The 21,729-nt window shown below is 42.1% G+C and overlaps 2 protein-coding genes across 8 annotated transcripts in view; one reads left to right on the top strand and one right to left on the bottom strand.

The window, feature by feature from the left end:
• bcar3 (BCAR3 adaptor protein, NSP family member) overlaps nt 1-2,364 on the top strand; it is an 81,822-nt gene extending 79,458 nt beyond the window's left edge. For all 5 annotated transcript variants that reach the window (XM_026146534.2, XM_080291574.1, XM_080291573.1 and 2 more), the window contains one exon: nt 102-2,364. In XM_026146534.2, the coding sequence (XP_026002319.2) occupies nt 102-280 (179 nt within the window). In that variant the 3' untranslated portion in view covers nt 281-2,364. The remainder of the gene's footprint in view (nt 1-101) is intronic.
• fnbp1l (formin binding protein 1-like) overlaps nt 2,122-21,729 on the bottom strand; it is a 61,695-nt gene continuing 42,087 nt past the window's right edge. Inside the window, exons 4-18 of one of the 3 annotated variants that reach the window (XM_026146541.2) lie at nt 20,723-20,773; nt 17,709-17,856; nt 16,646-16,708; nt 15,498-15,602; nt 15,096-15,224; nt 14,340-14,486; nt 13,983-14,216; nt 10,011-10,025; nt 8,717-8,826; nt 8,393-8,525; nt 8,206-8,300; nt 7,484-7,659; nt 7,361-7,398; nt 7,142-7,262; nt 2,122-5,731 (exon numbers count right to left, since the gene is read on the bottom strand). In XM_026146541.2, coding sequence (XP_026002326.2) covers nt 5,724-5,731; nt 7,142-7,262; nt 7,361-7,398; nt 7,484-7,659; nt 8,206-8,300; nt 8,393-8,525; nt 8,717-8,826; nt 10,011-10,025; nt 13,983-14,216; nt 14,340-14,486; nt 15,096-15,224; nt 15,498-15,602; nt 16,646-16,708; nt 17,709-17,856; nt 20,723-20,773 — 1,573 coding nt within the window. In that variant the 3' untranslated portion in view covers nt 2,122-5,723. Of the gene's footprint in view, nt 5,732-6,194; nt 7,263-7,360; nt 7,399-7,483; nt 7,660-8,205; nt 8,301-8,392; nt 8,526-8,716; nt 8,827-10,010; nt 10,026-13,982; nt 14,217-14,339; nt 14,487-15,095; nt 15,225-15,497; nt 15,603-16,645; nt 16,709-17,708; nt 17,857-20,722; nt 20,774-21,729 lie in introns of those variants that run through there. The other 2 variants (XM_080291575.1, XM_026146538.2) reach the window with 2 other exon arrangements.

A 21,729-nucleotide genomic window follows, 5' to 3' on the forward strand; every position in this document is an offset into this window, starting at 1 on the left:
AAACACCAGAAGAGTCCACCAAATTCTACCAAAAACGGGCGTTACGTGTTCCTTTAAAAACAAATGAATAAATAAAATCCACCTGTGTGTTTGTTCTTTAGGGTTTCAGTGTGACGACGATCTGCTCGAAGTTTTTAAGACAGACTTTCAGCTGCGACTGCTCTGGGGAAGTCGCGGAGCTACGGTCAACCAATCAGATCGCTACAACAAATTCAACCTCATCCTCACTGCGTTGTCACGGAAACTGGAGCCTCCATCTACAACACCAACCATAATCTGACTTCTTCTACGCGAACACAGCAGAACAGAAAAGACAGGAAGTGATTAGTGAGCCAATCAGGATCATCAGGAGGATCACTGTTCTCTGAAGGCGCTCAGCAGCACAGCAGGCGGGAACGTTCACCTTCAGGTCAATGTGCTCTGATGGAATGTGAACCAAAGCCGGGCTCATTTCATTCATGAAAAGCTTCAGAACATCTGTGAAAACTGAACTCCTTTTTTTCAGTCCAGATGTTCACTGTCCCGTCAGGTCAGCTTTAATTATGTAGCCCAATATTACACATCCCAGGTTTGCCTGATGGCTTTTTAGAGTGAAACAGCTTCTGATTCCCTTTGTCTGAGAAAAGGATTAAGGGGAATAAATACAAATTTTAGGAAGGAGAAAGAATGAATTTACAGTACGGACAATCACCAGAAAAAAACCTTTACAGCTAAGTAGTTTCAGTCAAATAAAACACTGGAAAGCTCAAAAAATATTACCGCTGTCATGACACACTAGACTGAAAAGTGATGTCTGCACCCAAACCCCTCAGACACATCTCGCTTTTAACTTTTTTAATCAGACTGATGCAGTGGAAGCTATTTCAGGAAGTGATGTGAACACTGATCCACTTTTAAATTGATAAGTTAATATCACATGGTTGTGTTTAACTTTGCAACAGTGGATTTGAGACTAACTTAGGTAAACTGATTCATACTCATTCATGTTCATTCATTTTCAGTGGAACAGCTGTCCATCGTTTCCAGCTGTTTTAGTCGGTCTATATCACTGTTTTGAAAATCAGGGTGTAGAGGGGGTAACAAGAAAAGGGTCTGTGTACTGTCTGTACACAAATCACTTGTGCGTCTAATTAGAATGACTGATGAGCAGCAGCACGGTGGTGCGGGTGTCATCTCACAGCAGGTGGGCCTTTGCGTGTGGAGTTTGCATGATCTCCCTGTGCTTGCATGGGTTTCCTTGCACAGTCCCAAGACATGCACTTCAGGTGAAATGGTCTTTCTACACTGACTGTAGGTGTGGTTGTCTCTCTGTGTTCAGGGTTTAAATGGCCTGGTAAAAAAATAAATAAATAACGCCACATTGTCGTTCTCATACTGTACATTGCTCCAGCAGCTGTTTTTAGCCTTTGTCTGCAGTGCTCTCTTTAAGATGACTAACGTGTGTGTGTGTGTGGTCATTTCTGTCAGATGATGTTGCTCGATGTCGTCAGTGTACATTAGCAGGTTGAAAGATGTCACACCTGCGGCACCTGAACAAGTGATAGAGAAAAAGGACGGACGATTTCCAACAGTGTCAGAATTGTATTTTTGTTCTGTTTTCTGTTAGCCTCATTAGCTTTGCACTATTATGCTGGTATGTTACATAACAAATATATATAATAATCAGGGCACTTTAAATCTATGTGGCCATTTGCTACAAACACCGCTCACCCAGCAATAAAAGAGGTAAATATCTGAGATGATGAATTCTTCCACTCAGCAGGCGACAGAAGGAATCAGCAGGTAATCATTTTTTGCGAGCAGAAAGTCATGATCTGTGTGCCTGAGTAATGTGTTTGTACAGACACACACGCAGAAATAATGGAAATATGTTAATAAGCAAGACATTAAAGCTGTACATATTTAAAGCATGTTAATAATAGACTGTAAATACTTTCTGTAGATGACTGTTTAAGAAAAAAAAAACGTGCTGATAAATTTTAATGTTTATATTATTATGAACTACTGTGGTAAGATTAAATGCCATAAGCACGATCTGGAGAAGTTGAGCGTGTTACCATTGAATGTTTGCACTGTCATTGTTCTAAAATCTTCCACAAACTTCCACTGAAACAACTCCACTTCTTTTCAATGCTGCTTATTTTATTAGAACAATATTCTGAGAGAAGAAAAAAAGCATTTTGTTCACAAAGTGTCCAAAGACATTCAAAGTAAAAAGATGTGCACAACAATACGAAAAGAGAAGTACTGCAATTGGTTACAACATGGTAGAAACACAGATTTACATGTTAACATCCTGCTAAAGCACCTTGTACCTGCTGTTCTTGTATTTCTTTCTGATTTTAAATAAAAAGTTTAAACAGCTGGAAAGTATCTTTACATGGTTGCTGGATACAAAGTTTCCACAGGACAAAAACAGGAATGTGGAGAACATGTGGTTTTTGCTGGGTAGTGAACAGCACCACGCTCACAGTGTTATTAAAAAACAAACCGTTTGTACATAAAACTTACTGCAGATTTAGTATAGCGTCAAAGCTCAATTGTTATTTAGTACTTTTGCATTATATTCAGAGTTACAGCACAGTGTCCATTAGAATACACAGTTTTATGCATATATTTGGAGTCTGGTGTGTTTTCTCACTTGCAAACTGCTGCATCACTCAGCAGCTCTATAGGGACGGCACGCTCCAAACGGGCCTTGAGCCAAACCAAAGTGTAGCAGTCACATTTAAAGCATCACATCTAGTTAAGGGTTTGCATGAAATGCTCACCATTCTAAATGCTCTGCAACATAAATGTCAGCAAAATTTTAATCGTATTCCTGTTGGAAGTTTATCACACTCACAACATGATTTCGCTGTCTGACAATAATGGCCTGAAGGTTATGGTGGGGTAAGTTTGAATGCTGAAACAATCAGTGGAACATTCAAGCTTCTCATATGTGAAGCTAACTGGAAGTCATATCTTGCAGTTTGTTGCAACTCGTTCATAATTGTTACACTTGACTGTCCGGCGATTAAAAACTATTAGCTGTGGTCTTCACTGCTTTAAAGCAGAAACTGGATGACCTGATATGACTGCATTAACACTGGAACAAAAAGTCATATGTACACATAAGAAAAATCACTGATGAAGCTTGGTGACGTCTTTGCAAATCAAATCAAATGTACACTGAACAAGTCCTGGAAGTATCAGTTGTAGTCCTAGATGAAGAGGGCGGGGCGAAAAGTTCAAGTAACAACATCTACAGCATTGTTCTGCACGGTTCACAGCTTCATCAAAGAAACACAGATTACAACGAAAGCATGGCCACCTGCTGTTTACACTTACGTCACGTGAGATGAATCGTTGGCGGCTTTTTACGTTAAGTAGTAGGTGTATAATTTTGTTAGTCTAACAGAAGATCAAGTGGGCCATTAAAAAAAAAAACCTAACTGGTGAATGAATTTAAAGACTACAAAATCATGCACACAAAAAAAGCCTCTTTGCTCAAAATGAGATACAAAAAGAGTATAAAACAGTCAAGAGAAATTACTCACGCTTATTTGTTTGGTTTCTCACGTCTGCACAGGGGTCATTCAGATAGTTCACGTGTCTCTCACCTTCATTCATTCATTCATCTAGTCACTGTTTGTCAGATTTAAATGCTGTAGTACTTTCGGACAAAGTGCATCGGTTCAATTCAAAACATGTCTCTCATAAAAATGGCCGATAAACCTAAAAACAATCACCACGGAAACACATTCAACATGACAGATGTTAATATGTACAAATCATTCAATGGTTAAAAACTAACAAAAACGCACATGTGCACAAATTAACATGTTCACATGTATGGAAAGCCTATTAAGCCGGGGGGCAGGGAGGGGACAAAAAACTCATTGGTATGTGTAAATGTTTGGCCTTCCGTACACGAGTACATGTCGCTGATGCATGCGTGCTTGTCATCACATTCACATGTACAACCTATTAAATGGGAAACCTCTTCAGTCGCCCGATAGAGGTCAGGTCAGCCCAGTTGGCCGATGGGAGATGTAGTCAGGCGGAAAAGCAGACGCATCGTTTTATGCTTGTGAGAAAAATCCATCCACAGGAAAACAAGGTGAAGTTTTAAGGCAGTCTTAATTGCAAAGACACCGGAGCTCCTCCTCCTCTTTCTTAGTTTGGTGTTCAGGCACAGTCCGGAGCGAGCAGAGCTGTGGTTTGGTGAGGGAAGGCCGCCATCTGCTGGTCAACTGGTGGAATCGCAACCCAACGAGGAAAAGGAGAAGAAAGAAAAACGGAAAGAGGGGAGAGAGGGCCTGTATTTCCCCGATAGTCCTGCTATCTGTCTAATGAGCCGCACGGAGACATTAAACCGAACAAAATCCCATTCATGCTGGAACATCATGGCATTCGACACACACAGAGCTGGAGTCACATATGCACAGTCACAGGTGGAAGGAAAGAAAGAAAACTCGCACAGGATCATAGCTGAGACACATTTATGACACATTTTTTTTTTTTTTTTAAAAACAAACAAAAACCCCACATGCGACTGTAAGAGAGTGAAGGCAGGCAACGAGGAGCAGAGTGGCTCAGGCAGGCAGACACCAACACAGCACAGATAAGGATGAGGAGTGAGCAGGAGCGGGACAGGACTGACTGTTGTTAGTGGCAGCAAATGCTGGATGAGCACCTGACCCTGAAAGATAAGAAAACCCTGGCGTGGACTCTGACGTCTGCTGTTATTTTTAATTTATTTATTTAAATCTTGCCACAAGCTGGACGCAAAGTCTGGGAGAAAGTGTGTGTATGTGTGTGTGTGTGAGAGAGAGATACACTTTAAAAAATATGGTGAGAAATTTTTAAATAAATAAACCAGCAAGGTGGGAACAAGTTGTACTTATAAACTTATAAAAAACAACTTTGTTATTATAGGAGAAAAATTTTAAGACTTGCCCCCAAACAGTGTGTCCAGCAGATACAGAGAGTAATGTAATTTATAGAAGGGATAAGCTGATATTTAACACTAAAAGATAAATTCAAGAAATGTAAAACTAATCAGTTTATTAGGTTCACCAAGCAGAAGTGGTCCTAACCTACCTTTAAAATCCATTTCTTATATTTAGTCACATTTGTACGTGATACAGGTGACCCATCGATACAAGGTCAGAACCGGGCAGCTCGACATAAAGGCCCACAAAGTGAGCAGCGTGGCACAGAAATAAAAGATCGATGCTCAGATTTTACTGAAGCTGCTTATGATGGTTTAACAGGAAGTAGTTGGTAAAATCCGGAGCTTTCTGTAGTTTCAACATAAAGTCTTTACAATTCTCACTTAATGTCAGGACTGCATGCAGCTGAGCTTGGTGTAGCTAATAAACTGCTGTGGTTGCTACTTCCTACCCTGAAAGACAAAAATGGTCCACAGCTCAGAGGTCAGTTTGGATCTCATGTGAAGATATTAAATCCTTTATTGCTTGTTCGTGGCTTTGGCATCATCTCTTCTACCTCCCTCCTCTGAAAGCCCAGAATGCTTTGCTGCTTATGGACACGTGAGCATGCAGACATGCAGACATGCAAACCTCCCCGGCAGCTCGCCTAATCTCCGACCTCCTCCACCTCCCTCTCTCCCTTTTCCGCTCTCTCTCTTTCTTAGTCACCCTCCCCAGCACCAATAATCAGCAATCAGCACGAGCCCTCCACCAGCCAATCAAACCGCCCGGCCACTCTGCGGCCCCTCAGGAACCTGCAGTCACATAGAGGAGAAGAGACCGTTAACAGAAAAGCACACACGAGCTGAACCTGCTCACACTCAGCTCAAGTTGAGGATGCTCGCGTTTCGGACACAGTAGAAAAGTTCAAATGGCGAATGGAAATGAAGGATGATGTGGCGCCCTTTGCTGCGATAAACACTCTTCAGACATGACTTGCTTCAGCTTGCACAGACGCCGTTAATACCTGCGCTGCTTGGTTTTTATCCTCATGGATAGCGGTGGAAACACTGAGGGTCAGGCCAGGTTTCAATCAGTGACTCAAACAACAAACCAGGTCTACACATCTTAGTCTCCTGGGCCTAAAAAAGCTCTATAACCGGTTTAAAAACAATTAGGCTCACTAACTGCAACTCTTAATTTGTGTTGATCCTACATAAGACCCTCTGATAGAATTATAGCACATAAAAGCGCTATCCTGATTCAAAAAGGACAAAACAGTGACTAATAATTTTAATTTACTGCTTTGCTTTGCTACAAACTACAGCCTTTAATTTAAAAAAAAAGATACATTATTCATTGTGGTCTGTTGTCTCAGTTAGTCGTAATCTAAAAGGCTGGACTGGACTGAAAGTTTACAGAATGTGGGTGTTCAAGCATCCTTCAATAACCTGAGAATTTGACCCACATGAGGAAGAAGAATTCCTGCCTCGTCTGATGAACATGCACCAGAGCAGGAGACTCCTGTAACAACATGCACTGCCCACTCTGCAAAACTAATAGGTAGAGATTTTATCCAGATCCTTTACAGAGATAACTGATAAATCTGCATTACAATGGCACAAAAATGCACACACACACACACACACACACACACACACACACACACACACACACACACACACACAGAAATCAGACAGAAAGGCAAAGTAAATGCAGCATATTTCATTTCAATAAACACAGACATGTCAAGAGCTTAAAATCAAGAATTTGATCATCTCCAGTTAAAAATAACATAGACAGTAAAATAATTAGAATACATGTTAAAATAAAAATAAAGTCTTTCTAACGTATAATATAAAACAATCTTAATTCATTTGATCTAGGAGAAGAGGTGTAGCTTACATACAGCGGTGGATGCGCACACGAATGCCTCATATATTACACACAAATCGCTCAGACACCGCACGATGCGTCCTTCCTGTTTGTGCTTAGAAACATCGCAGGTATGAGAGGAAGACGAGTGATTATGGGGTTAAAAGAATGAGCGGGCGTGCAGGATGAAGGGATGGGATGGAAACGAGGCAAACAAGACGACAGGAGTCCATGCAGATGTTTCACAGTGATGTCTCTTTTCCTTTTAGTGGTGTTACACTGAGAAGCAGGCAGACATGGAGAGCATGACAGACAGAGGACAGCGGAGCCTCAGATGTAGGTGACGGCACCTTTGCTGTTTTTCTCCAGCGTGATTTCTACGTAGGAAGTGGGAACGTAGCCCTCCTCCCCGCTCTGCTTCCTCGCCCGCGTCCACCCATCGCCTTTGTCCTCCTCGATGATGTACAACACCTGCGGGCAGGCAGACAGTCAGGACGTCACGTTCTCCCACGACTCACCGGAGACGAGTTTTCAAATTGCACCATTCAAATCAAACTCAAGAGTCTCACCTCGTCTTCTGCCATCACTAGCGTGCCCTCGTTCTGACCTGAGAGTCAAACAAAAACAGGACACTTAGACCACATCAGGCTTGATACTCTGTAACCAGCTCAGTTCAGACTGCATGTGCTTACCGTCAAACGAGTAGAGCGCTTTGCAGTGTCCGATGACAGGCAGAGGGTCGTCGTCGTCGAACTCGTCGTCGAACTCGTGTGGGTCGGGGTTGGGATGTCGAGGCTGCGCTGGACCGGGCCGGTGATGAGGCGTTTGATGCTCCTGGCTGGTGTCGTCTGTGTAACTGCCCTCAGGGCTGACAGGAAACAGGCGTGAGCTTAGTGTGCACGGGACTGGTCACACTTATATTTGATTTAGAAGATAAACAAGAACCAGCGAGAGTACACATGGAAAAATGGTGACCAAAAAAGGGAAAAGGCTTTACTTTGGCCCATGAAACATTTGTACTGCTTTGAGGCAACTGTTGTTGTGATTTGGAGCTATATAAAGAAAACTGAATAAAGTTGTAGAAAATATGCTGGACAGAAAAATGAAAGGACGTGGGGGCGAGACCAGCCGCTGAATACCAATTTAAGCTGCCGCAATTAAATTCAGCAAAGTGGACAAGCTTGCTGCATCAGTTTTCTTTGATTTGATTTTTGGGCTATCTCTGAAATCTGCCCTTTCATTTCCATCCAAAGATGTGGCATCTTTTCATCCTTTAAGTCCTAACTCTGGTGCATGATTGAGATCTGATGTGTTTTCAATCTGTTTCTTTAACTTTTCTGAACAGTGAAAAACAAAGGTCCATTTTCAGTGAGGAACATAAGTCCTCCAAAGAAAAGACGGGAACATTTGATACCTCTCTCTGCCTTGAGGACCATGGTGATGGTTATCAGCGCTGTGCCTTCTGTCTCCTCTGGAGCTTTGCTTTCCCTCCACCTCAGACAACCACGTCTGTCAGTGACACGGTTCATTAGTATACATTTCAACAGGTGGCCAGAAGCTGCATGTAGATAATGACTGAGACCTTGTTGTCCCGTCTTTACCTCATTTTTGTGGATTTCGGAGCGCAGTTTCTCCATGTTACAAATGGTCTCTGATATTTTGGGCTGCAGGCTGTTGGGGTCTCCCATCTGAGGATTCTTCTCATACACGTCCTTCATCTTGTTCAGAGCATCTCTGACAGAAACACACAAGCAAACAAGCGAAGCTTATAGAGCAGACTGATGGCGATAAACAGTTCGAGGGCCATAAAAGCGAAACTGGATCCTGGATGGAAATATCTGACAGTGACATCATTTAACAGTTGTAAGATCCAGAGCAGGTTTCCTACAATCTTGCTGGTTTGGATGGCTTGGCCAGTGTCTTACCTCTGATCCATCTCTTTCTGGAGCTCTCTGTTGAGTTCATCAATCCTCTGCTGCAGTCGCTTCCTCCTCTGCTCAGGAGGTAAGTGGCTGAAATCCTCCAGAGACGGTGCCTGGGGCAGGAAAAAACAAAACAAAAACAGGATTAGACTCTGTCGCGGAATTGATTAACTTTAGATGAGTGATGCCAGAGAATGATCCCCAGAAAGCACAACAAAAGCAACAAAGCTTATTGCATTTGCTTTTTTGTTAAGATGCAATTACACCAGCGACTCATTTCCATTAGGAGCCCAGATGATGCAGCGTGAGCTGGTTTGTTGTGGAAATAAGCGGCTCAAATGTTAGAGGTGAAAGAAACAGCAGCTTTTCTAGAGCCTCTGATCCAGAAACTGTCAAAAGAGCTTCATCAGCAATTCATTTGTTCGGTTGTCATGGAAATGTTCACATTGCTGTTTTCCCTTTCTCTGAATTTTAAAGAAGACCACCAAATCAAACCATCTAGAGTGCTTTGATGCGAGTCGCCTCATTCTTGAGACATCAGCTGGAGAGATGTGTGCCTTAATTTGAAAAAAGGGGAACTAATCAACGTGACTTTTCCACAACGCTCAAAAAAAATATACATTAAAGAAAAAAAACAAACATTTTCTTCCACAAAGCATGACCTAGCTAGTGAAAATAACAACACAAACAAACCTTCCTATCCATGCACCACCAGCCTTATCAGTGTGCCTCCGCCTGTGACGCGGGCTCGTGACGGTATGCAAATACTGAACTGTAACGCTAGCTAGCTGCATGCTTCACTTGCTTAGCTGGGCGACTCACACCAAAATAATCTGCAGGGATAAACAGCAGCACAGTGTAGAGGGAAAACATGAAGACTGGATTAATGTGAGCTCAAAGGGACAGCTCACACACTGTGCTGGCCTTAAAGTCCACTCATGGTGTGATGAGTCTGCTTCATCAATTCCATAGCAGAAAATATATAAAGCATGATAATAATATAAATAATTTATATATAGCCTAATAAACAGCTCTGAATGCAGCTGACAGGAACAACAGCTGTTCCTCTAAAACTGAGGAAGTCTGTATTCGTGAGGATCCACATGTACTGTTTGTACTGACAGACAACAGGAAATCTATTCTACCTGGAGAGGAAGTGGCCAGCTAACACTACTGAGCTGTGCACTGTGTGTTGGACACTATGGGAGTCCTACATGGTGAGGTTAGATGCACTGGCACCTACATGGCCGAGTCTTCTCAACAGCACTAGTCTACACACTCACGCAGACTCACTTACCATCTTCACTGACCACTGAGCCGTCACACATTAACAAAAAAAGAAAGAACAACAGTGGATGCTGTTAGTTGTCAGAAGAGTGTTCACACTGGTTACTGGATGTGTTTACTGTGTGCGTTCTCAGTGTGGTCCAGCACCTCGTGTTTACTAAACACAGCAGCAGCGTGTGTGTGTCCCCCCCCCCGTGAAACTTCCCGCTGATTGTGTTTTACGCTTTCACAGGTACACACCACTCCTGCTTGTTTTTGGTGCAAAGTTACAGCACTTTCCATAACTCAGGAGATTCTCATGGTGGGAAGATTTCTTGCTGATTCATTAAGGGACAAAGGAAAACACAAAACTAACAGAGAGCAACAAACGTACTGGTAAACTAGTTAAAAACATGTTCTTGCATCAAATAACAACATCCCAACTACCCAATGTGTGGGCAGTGACAGCCTGCAGAGCGTTTGAGTCACAGTTCACATTTAAAGGAATGTCTTGTAAAGTACTGCATCCTGCTGCTGGCTTTGTGCTACTCTGCTCTTTGACAGCAGGTGGCAGCACAACAGTCACTGATGCACAGTTCATTCTCCACATAAAGCCGGGCTTGCTGCTGCCATCTTGCTCAGGGAGGTCTGACTACAGGCTCTGACCCAGTCCTATAAAATGTCATATGCTGTGCTGCTAAATGGCTCATCGGCAGCTTCCTAACCAAGTCAAGCTCTCTTCCACAATGTGTCTTCAGTCTTGTCTCCCATCCCTCACCCCCAATCGGTCGCTGCATATGGCTGCCTCTCCCCGAGCCTGGTTCTGCTGGAGGTTTTCTTCCTGTTAAAAAAACATTTTCCTTCCCACTGTCGCCAAGAGGTTGCTCAATAAATAAAAATTAATCGTATTGACTTGATCCTGTCCTGTTTTACATTTCACGGCAGAGCCTCACAATAAAAGCAGCTGCAGAATAATATGGACCTTGCACAATATTTTATAAAACTCATACTAGGTCTACAAAAACAAGCATTTTCTAACTGAAATTTTTCATTTTAAAATGTCCTCACATCATCTGTAAAAGTAGAATGAACACCGTGCTCCAAATTCAGCAGCATAAGATTTCTTTCTTTCTTTTTTTTTAAATCCTCTGTCCTCGTTCATACATGGCCCAGGCATGGCTGCACCTGAGCAATAACACAGGAGCGCAGATGCATTTTTTCAAAGATCAGCAGCGAGCAATGTGTGTTATATTCACAGGCACAGTACCTGTGAGTGAAGATGGCAGATTCATGCTGGCAGACATGGAGGTAAACAAAGTACGATCCAATAACAGGGCTTCAAATTGCAAGATATTATCACGTTCCATACTGGTACTTCAACTATCCATATATCCATGAATCTACTGTTAACAGTATACTGCTTTGTTTTTACCCTGTCCAAGAAGAATAAAGCGGCTCAAAGAGATGCACTCAAAATGAATCCATTATCATAAACACTTGCTAAAATATGCCACCTTGCACATTTGTTTAAACTCTCAGATTGCATCAAATTTAGTAGACCAAACAAAACGCCGCCAATCACAGATGAAGCTGACAGACCTGAAAGGAATAAAAGCCAATTAAAGCAGAGGACTGAAACGGAGTCTGAATGTTATTCACATGTTTGTGTTAAAACTGTGAGAGAGCAAAAAGCTCTGTTTGACAGCTGAATGAAGCCATTAGCAGAGCGACACACACACACACACACACACACTACAACTACAGCCTCAGACCAACATCTGCACAACACGTCTGATGTTGGCATCTCTGTTTTTATTTTGTATGCCTCCCACAAACACAACACTGCAGCCACAATGCCAAAAATACCCTCTGAATCCCTCGCACACCGACACACCGTCAATCACCAAGGATCCTCCGTCTTGGGATTAGAGCAAAATTCCATCTTATACATGAAGGAAGCAAAATAATCACACCAAGAGAAAAAAGAACGAGAGATAAAAAGAAAAGCAGAGGGTGGAGGATATGGGAGGAAGGGAAAACAGGAAAAAAAGGAGAAATGAGAAGAAGAAATTATATTTTAGGGTGTCTGCAAGTTTCTCAAGTCAAATGACAATGTATGGGCTCGATGTATTCATCAATCAAGGACAAAAGTAGTTAAACGATCCAGGTCAAAACTGAAAGTGTGCTTTTTGTGCTCATTGTGTAAGTCAAGATTGTTATCGTCCACAGAGGGCCTGCAGACAGCCTGTAGAAGAATCGAAAACCAAAAAACACATCAACCTGTCTCACTCGAACACACTACAGGCACTACTGTTTGTCTCACCCCTCTCCTCAGGCTCCGCAAATTTCGCGGGATTCTGGGAACTGTAGTCTTTATCTCAGATAGGTAGTGGCTGACGAGGTCAGAACTAAACCGGCGTGCAAGGAATAACTGGGAGGTGGACCAGGGACGAGAGGAGGAAGGTGGTGGAGGAGGGGAACAGGCGGGGGACTGGGTGGGGGGCAGGAAGAGAGGACAGAGCCAGAGGTCAGGATGACTTATTGGATTCACGGTGCAGTGTTTCTCCTGACGGCAGGTCGTTTTAGATCAGGATGAAATTCTGGGTTTTAACGATCGCTGGAACTTCTACATTTAATTCGCCGAGCCCTTTAAACCTAATAAACTTTGAAAATAAAACAGGAAGTAAGTTTATGACGCTGATTTGTTCAAAAAAAGTGACACATACACAAATACATATTCAGTTTATCTGATGGGAATGCAAACAATCCAGATGAAAAGGGTGCTTTCCCCACTCTGCTGGTACGAGCTCTGCATGCGAGTCCTTTAGTGGTTCAGCCATCATAATCCATCCACAGTCGAATCCTCTAACTCAGCACATTTTTGTTGTAGAGATCTACCAAAAACCTCCACATGCAACTCATCAAATCTCCTGAAAAATCTATCTCAATCAGCTTCTTCACATGATCGCTGGAGCCCGGCGTGGACACTGTTTATTCCAAACTGAGATCAGTTTCACTTTAACATTTTTCTGTCAACGTGGATCGGGGGAGCTCTCTGTTGAAAAGAAGTGATGTCAAATCTAAGCCACACAGTCTTTAAAAAGAAATGATGACGCTCAGATGAACCAACAGCAGGCAGTTAATGATTGATCAATACGGTCTTTATGGAGAGGGGCAAGGTCCAAGGAGTGTGTTGGAGGAAGCATTTGAGGGTGTTGTTATTGGAAAGGTGACAAAAAAAAAAGCTGCAGCTCAACGCGAGCTGAGAATACAAGCTTGATCCAGAGGAAGTGATTAAATATGGGGGAATAACATTAATAATATCTGAAAATATGCAAAAAAAATGACTCTGTAAGAGAAAAATGTATGATGGAAAAGGGCAGGGACGGTTAAAATCAAATGAGCTCCTAATAAAGCTGTCTGACTGTATGTATGAAGTCTGCTAAAGAACACGCTCTAGTGCAATGTAGGTATGTAGGTCACTATGGAGAGCCCTTATAAAGATCCTACTGAGTGATAAACATCTAAGGATTATGGGTAAATAACTGCAAATTCACCTGCAAACAGAAATTTTCAGATCTTTTCTGGATGTTTTACGTTATGACACTATTATTTTTTTAGGTCTATATTTTGATTAGGGGCGATCGTGGCTCAAGAGTTGGGCGTTCGTCTTGTAATCGGAAGGTTGCCGGTTCAAGCCCCGGCTGTGACAGTCTCGGTCGTTGTGTCCTTGGGCAAGACACTTCACCCGTTGCCTACTGGTGGTGGTCAGAGGGCCCGGTGGCGCCACTGTCCGGCAGCCTCGCCTCTGTCAGTGCACCCCAGGGTGGCTGTGGCTACAATGTAGCTTGCCATCACCAGTGTGTGAATGTGTGTGTGAATGGGTGGATGACTGTGTATAGTGTAAAGCGCTATACAAATACAGACCATTTGATAGACTAACATGAACAGGTCCACAAGGGTGAATTATTCAACAACAAGAAGCATTCATCACTTCCTGTACCTTTGGTTTCTTCCCAAACAGCCAGAGCTTGTTCTTGGTTCTGCTCATGGGGTGTTTCGGATCAGATCGTGGCCCCGGTGCCCCGTCTCGCTCTCTGTCTCTGTCTCCTTTGGGCGTGTTGCTGATGGTACCATCTGAGCCCGTTCTGCTCAAATTCTGACTGAAGTCCTCGAAGGGGAAGTCAGCAGGAGGTTCAAAGCCAGATTTGAATGACTCCACAACTATTGCTGAATCCTGGGAAGTGAGGAGGAAAATAAGTTTTCCTATCTTTATCCAAACACCAACCCCACGTCTAGACAGACAGATTTCTGAAGATGCTAGCAATAACCGCTCTTTTTCCTTTCTTCCTACACTTACCCTTCGCTCGTCTACAGCCTTGGCAGCTGAAACCATTCCCTCTAGACATTTGGAGATGATGGGAATAACTCTCCGCTCTGCCTCAGCAAAGCTTCGATATGTCTCTCCAAGCTTTACCGTCCGACGTTCATCCATGTTCTGCAGATTCTGTTACACAGAGCACAGGAAATGGAATCAACACTAGGAAGTAGCCAAGTACTACACACACATAGACACACACACACAGACACACGTGCAAACCCCTGCAAGCAGATCCTTTTAATGACAAACACTGATACCTGGTTAGAAGATCAGTTAAAGCCATGTGTTAAACATTTAATGGGTCACTAACACAGAGCACTATGCTTTCACTGAAATGGAAACCTTTATACAAAGTCATTGAAAAACAATGAAAAAGAATCAGTGAGATTGTGTCCGTAAATAACAACGTGGACTTGAAGGTACAATTCCCTTCAAATCGTTTCAGTTTTATTTATATTGAGCCAAATAACAACAACAACCTCTTCAAGGTCCTTTATATTGTAAGGTAAAGACCCCTCAATAAAATCAAATGACCCCCCAACACCCAACCCAACCCACCCCCTTCCTCCATGAGCACGCACTTGGCGACAGTGGGATGGAAAATCTCCCTTTTAACAGGAAGAAACCTCCAGGTTCATGGAGGAGGGACTATGTGTTGTGACAGGTTCTGTGTGAGGGGAGGAAGGTGTGCTGTAGAGAGAGAGCCAGAGCTACAGTTCAACATGTCTGAGTTACCTTAAAGATCTGTGGTATGGCACTGTGGAAATGTTTCCACTGCTCTGCATTGAAGCTCTGGAGCTGAGCAGCGTATTCGTTCTTGCTCTCATCAGCCGCGTGAGTGCGCATGTAGAACTGGGCTTTGGCCTGAACAGATCATACACACCAACACAACATCAACAGTCACTGATGTCCCACCAACCTCCAGTCTGTCCACATTATAAATCACATGCATCACGGTGCTACGACTAATTCTGAAGCCATAACAAATTCAAATACTGTGTTTTCCAATTTTCAAAAGGAGGGAAAAGTCACGTCATTGCATAGATCCCACAGTGCAAACAAGCCGAGGAGACTGCTACCACAGCATCTTACAGTTTAAGGCACATAACGGTGTTATTACAGGTGGGGGCTTCCTACCTTCTCCACCTCTGATTTGGTGGCGTTGATGTCATTATCTAGCCGCTCGTAGGTGATCTGGGACTTCTCTGCTTCTTTGCACTCTCTTTCAAATTTCTTTTTACTCTGAAAGGGAGAAAATAAACGCACAATTTTAAATAAATTGAGTAATCAAAAGATTATATAACATTTTCGCAGCCTCTCCATTTCATGTCTCAATAAAAAAAATGTAAAAATAAAAAAAAATATGTGAATGAGAGGGAGATGAATCAGAGAGGAGGATAGTTTATTTCCTGCCAAGCCATCTGGGTTACATTACCAGTGAAGGAAACGCAGCGAATAGCTGAGACATTACAGTTCAGTCACCAGGTAGTCACCATTAAAGTCACGCAGCCCACACACTGACACACTCGAATGGTTGTGCAGCACTGAACTCAACTAATGGGCCTCGGGCCAGGAAATGTGAAAAGATAAGAATTATTAACTTTTTTATTTACGTTTATTTTGGAGTTGTTGTGATTACAGAGAGGTCTTGTAATGAGCACTGGTGTAAAATAACTCAGCTCACGCAAGTGAATGATCTCAGATGAACAAATGCAGTCTCTCGCTCCTTCTTTCTCTCTCTTGAGCCCGTAAAGAGCCAAAAAGCAAGCCTGTCAGGGGCCAAATGCGGCACATGGGCCTTGCCTTGCTGTGGGAGGGGTTGGTCTGCACTGAGGTCTCTGTCTCTGTGTATGTGTGTTTTTTCAGTGTGTTTCCTGGTCTTGGCCCCTGTCTTCAGTCCCTGCAGACTGGGAAGTTTGCCAGGAAGAAGAAAGGAACCCAGCTGTCTTTTCACACTCAGACCATGTGCTTTAATATTACAATATTACATATACATACATACATATATATGTGTTTATATATATAAATTAGCACAGATAGTGAAATGCTAAAATCAAATGCAAGTACCCTGAAATTGCATATTTCATTCTTGTATAAATAATGTAACGTGTGAAAGTGGGGGATAAAGTGGATCCTATTTGTCCTTCTGTTACCTTTGTTAACATATCTTACATTCCTCGTGCAAACAAGTATGAGATGAATAAAGCCGGCTGTCCTGAGCAGATGATATTTACACTAAACAGTACATTTTTCTACTCAAACCTCCTCCTTCTCGCCTCACTTACATTGTCCATCTGTTTCCAGCAGTGATCCAAATGCTGCTGGGCCTTTCTGCCCTCCTGTAGATGCTGCTCATTTATGCACACACACAAACACACACAACGAGACACATTTACACAGAAGCAGAAAATACATATAAATATGTGCACAAATACAAAATTACTGGACTCTGTGTCACAGTCACATATATAACAACAATTACTTGAAGGAAGAGTTCAGTTCAGTTACTAAAGCAGTAAATGTCCTCAGCTGTACCAGACGCCTTAGTTTGTGCGATTGTCATGGAAATGAATCTGTTGACATGCATATTGAGAACTATGTGATGCACTTAAAAGTTTATAAGACTAATACTGCAGTGGCTGTTCAGCTGGGATTGTTGCCACACTGATATTAGTATATTTGTGATAATATATTATAAACGAAAGAATGGACAGCACTTCTCTGCCAGCATTAGAATCTATGCCAACCTTTCATGCTTTTCAATCCTAAATGTACAGTTACTCTGTTCAAAGATTATATTATAGATGGGAAAGACTTGAGCTGCTACGAAGGATATCACGAAGTCTCTCTAGCTGCAGCCCCACCCACCTGCTATTAAAACGTCCTGATCCTAAACCTATATGTAGTCTTTAAACATCTAAATACAAACAAAAACCACTATCATGTTGGTGTAATCCTAAGATACTACTGTCCCTACAAGAATGAGTGTTGGATTGCTATAGAGCACAAAACCAGCAGAGGGCGCTGTTTTCCCCCAAACACATGGCTTTTAGCCTTTCACTTTTTGCCATCAGCAGATGGTGGAAAAGACAGATGGTTAACATTACATCCAACATATTTATCCTCTTAAGTAAAGCCAAGCAGAACACAAATTCATATGAAGGCGACACAGCGGATGTTAAGGGCAAACAGCAACATCCGTTTTATGACGGGAAGCAACAGTTTCTTTGACAAATGTGATCTAACAGCGAATGAGCTGAAAACAGACAGAAAAGAAAGCACATGTTTGGCTTTTGTTCAGTGGCACGCAGCGGGAGCAGTGAAGTATGAACATGTTAATGTACTCACATGCTTCCTCTCAGCTTTCAGGTCCTGGCTGTACCTCATCAGCTCGCCATAAACCCTGTGAGCCATCTCCTCCGCCACCACCTCCCTCTGACCGGCATAGTCATTAAGCTCATTGAGTATGGAGTAGAAAGACAGACATGACGTGAACCTGCAGGAGAGACACATAATTAACACGTGATTAAGACATAACATGTCCCGTGTCTTCTAGTGTACTACACGCATATGCACAAAAACATAAACTCTAAGCCAGGGACATCAAACTCATTTTACATCATGGGTGCATCTCCCTTTGATCTTAAGTGGGCCGGATCAGTGAAACTCCCTTTGTTTTTTATAGTGTAAAGAAGTTTATCTACACATTTAGTCCTGAAATATCTTAATATAAGAAAAAGAAGTGAAACTGCAACAGCATGTCTCAGTTTTGAAAAACAAAAAAAATATACGGCAGTAGTAAATGAAAGAAATGGGCCAGCACTGCTCTTTAGGCTTAAATTGTAAGAAATAAATGTGTAAAATTACAGGAAAGGATCTGGTAGCTCAATGGACATATTTAGATAGTGAAATACAGGAACCTTTCAGTCATTCCATTGTTTAATCTATTACTTAATTACATTGGTGTATTATTAATGGCCATGTGGAAGGTCTTTATCGCCTAAATGTATGAAAATGCAGTTACAACTCCAAAATTTATGCTCTTCTTTACATTTTCCATAGCTGTCCAGTGGGCCCGACTGGAGTCTTTGCTAGGCTGATTCTGATCCCTGGGCTTCAAGTTTGACACCCCTGCTCCAAACAAACTACTACATCCAAACATTCTGCACTGCTTTATTTAGTTTTTTTTATTTGTGTCATATTCTTTAGTTACATATAAATGACACTCAAACTGGTGTGGAACTCATTTTACGTATCCCGCTGCAGTTAGAAGCTTACATACATTCATCATGGAGGTGAATGTTTTGTTAATATTAGCCTTTCAATTATTTCTGTGAACTGTTGTTGTTTTGAGGCTGAATGATTACACTGCAAACATCATTTAAATCACAGCTTTAATTTTTGCAGAAATAAATACAGGGTATACATACTTTACATGCAGCGCACCTGATTTAAAAAAAACAAAGTGACTCTCAGGAAGCTGCACCTTTACCAGGTGCTTCTGGTGTCAACAAGTTTCTGGCACAATTTCTGGTTGCTCTTCTAGGAAGGATTAGTGGAGTTAAATTGAAATGGTTGTTTTCCTGGCAACTGACTTTTAGTTGTTTTATATATTTCAGAGGCAGCCTTAATGTGTGACTGAGGTCACTGCCCAGCTGAGTCCAAGCTTCAAATGGCAGTTTGAGGTTATGCTGAGGCAGTCTACCTTCTTCATTATCATGGGTACAGTGCTCTTGGTCCTCACTTTTACGCCTACAAAACAAAGTTGCATCTAAAGGTGTGACTCATCTGACCATTTAATTTCCAGAAGCTCTCAGTACTAGAGAACATGCATCTTTCTTGGACAACAGCCTATCAGTCCATGGCGATGTGAAGCTTCTTCACAGCAGACTGTGACATTGATGTTTCACTGATGTCTTGGAGGATTTTTTTTTTTCTTCTGACCATCTGAACCAACTCATCTCAGGGTGACAGCCAGCCTCTCTTTCAGACCTAAGCTAAATGGATATCCTCCCCAGCAACTTGTACTTTTCACCTGATGTTCTGCAAACATTAAACTCTGGAGCTCTCAGGCACATGGGCCCAGAAACCAGTTGGCAACCCGCTGGTCACGTCATGTCCCAAGGGAAAAATGTGTCGTTTCTGAAGGCTGTAAGCTGGGTGAAATTAGAGAGTCGCAGAGAAGCTGGTTTCTTCTACACAAACTACGGACAGCTGTGGCAATCTGCTCTTGCTAGGAGGTTTTCACTGCAGCATGATATACCTCTAAGACCAATTTCACCAACAACCTTCCACAACCGTTCACCAACCATTCAGGGAATGCACATTGTTCCCCAGTGTCCTGTGGCTACCAGGCAGTCACTGACCAGTCTCTTGGCCTGCATAACTGGAGCTTTAACAAGAGATTTCCCGACAACTGCCAGGAACCATCAACAGCCACTCACAACTGGTCAAATTATACTCATTCTTCCACAGTGCCCAGTGGTTGCCAGGCAGTTGCCAACTGGTCTCTAGGTCTGTGTGACTGGGGCCTTAGAAATGGCTCCAAGAAACATTATAGACGCGTGTGAATCTACAGTTCTCCTCTTCAGATCTGAACTGAGCACCCTGGACTTTTTTACTGTTCTTGGTCAGACCGACGAGTGCTGTGAAAAGAAAATCTATAAGAAAAGAAGCTGCAGCTGTGATCAGTCAGGATCACTCACAGGAATTGTGAGTGCCTTGTCAACACATTTTGAAACTTTTAGTACCTCTGAAAGACAGTGCAAGTATATTGTTGGCTATGTATATTTAATTTCAACTTAAAACATATTTTAGGAAACCCATAATAAATTCCTGAGTCATTTGCATGTTATGCATCTAGTCCAGCATTAAAAAACAAAAAAAAGCAGTTCACAGAATTTACTGAAACCCAAGATAGCGAAAATATTTACATCCATGATGAGTGTGTGCCAACTTTCTAAAGAAACTGTGTCTCCAAACCTTCAAACAAAGAAACAAAGAATCCACATTCTCAGACTTTTGTTTGTAAGACATCAGCCTTCACAAACTCGCAGCTTAATGGTGTATTATCCTTTTCTACTTAATGAAAATCAAAAATCAGTCATGTGATTTGGCTGTGGCTTTTGCTTACAATTAAAGAACAGAAAAACAAAGACTGAACAGTTTTGACATTTTTAGTAATTTTTTTTATTTTTTATTTTTTTAGCACACATATGCCATGGCATCAAAGCCAGCGTCTGGGTCCTTCCAACAGACAAACAGTATTTATAAAGTGTCCCACAGGCCTTTTCCGCTCTTACCGTCTGCAGACATCCGACAAGTAAACAAAAGCAGAAACACAGACACTTAAGGTTACTCACCTCGGCTCCTCATCTTTGGAGCGCTTTGGACAATATTTCTTCACCAAGTTCCTGACAGACAAAAGACACAGAGAAGCAGACTTGTGTAAGACATTTTAACTGTGGTAGAGAGACACACACATGTATACACACACACACACATATAGAAAATAGGCATCATAGTTTATTATTAGAGATGAATAACACATTTAAACATCAAAGTCTCTGCCTGTCCATTCCCTCAGGCTCTGCTAGCACAAACTACAGTTACAGTGTGATTTAATTATTTAGCTAGAGTGCAGAGGAGTGCATGCACGCATGCAACAAACTATGCATGCGTGTGTGCGCACGCACACACGCAGGCATGCGAGTTGTCTTGCTATCAGTGACAAAATAAGGAGTTTCTGCCTGATTTCCTGGAAACATGTTTCATGCAGACCTTTGATCACTCTTCACAAATCCTCAGCGGTGTGCGTCTTTTTTTCATCTATTCACAAGAGATATCCCCCCTTTGAAATCCCAAATGCGCCGCCAGTGGGACTCTACTGGTTTTTAAATGTGAGTTACTAGGTCCGTGCCCGGTGAGTTTTGAAAAAGGTTGAATCAACAGTCACAGTGAATAAACACACGAGGCACTGTGCTGATGCTGTTATAGCTCAGACTTTGAGCATGCTGGAGACAAAGACAGGCTGCTGTTAAATACATATATTTACCCTTCTTTTAGTTTTACATCATTTCATCTCATGTCTTCATTCCTATTGTCAGTGCATTGCTTTAGACTGTTTTTTAAGTGTGCTACATGTAACTATGGCAAAAAAAAGCAAAAAACAAAACAAGCAGCGCTTCATCTCTGACCTTCTTCATCTTCCATACATTACTAGAATAAAACTTTTATACTACTCTCAGTATATTGCATTTTTTGTCTTGAAGAAAGGCTTTTTGCTGTTGGTGTGTTACTGCTCTTAATGAACCCAACAGTGCACACGCAGCTGTATTATACCAAAGGATATAAATATTCATTTGGGATT

Source organism: Astatotilapia calliptera, chromosome 17, assembly GCF_964374335.1.
Source record: "Astatotilapia calliptera chromosome 17, fAstCal68.1, whole genome shotgun sequence".
NCBI classification, from domain to species: Eukaryota; Metazoa; Chordata; class Actinopteri; order Cichliformes; family Cichlidae; genus Astatotilapia; species Astatotilapia calliptera.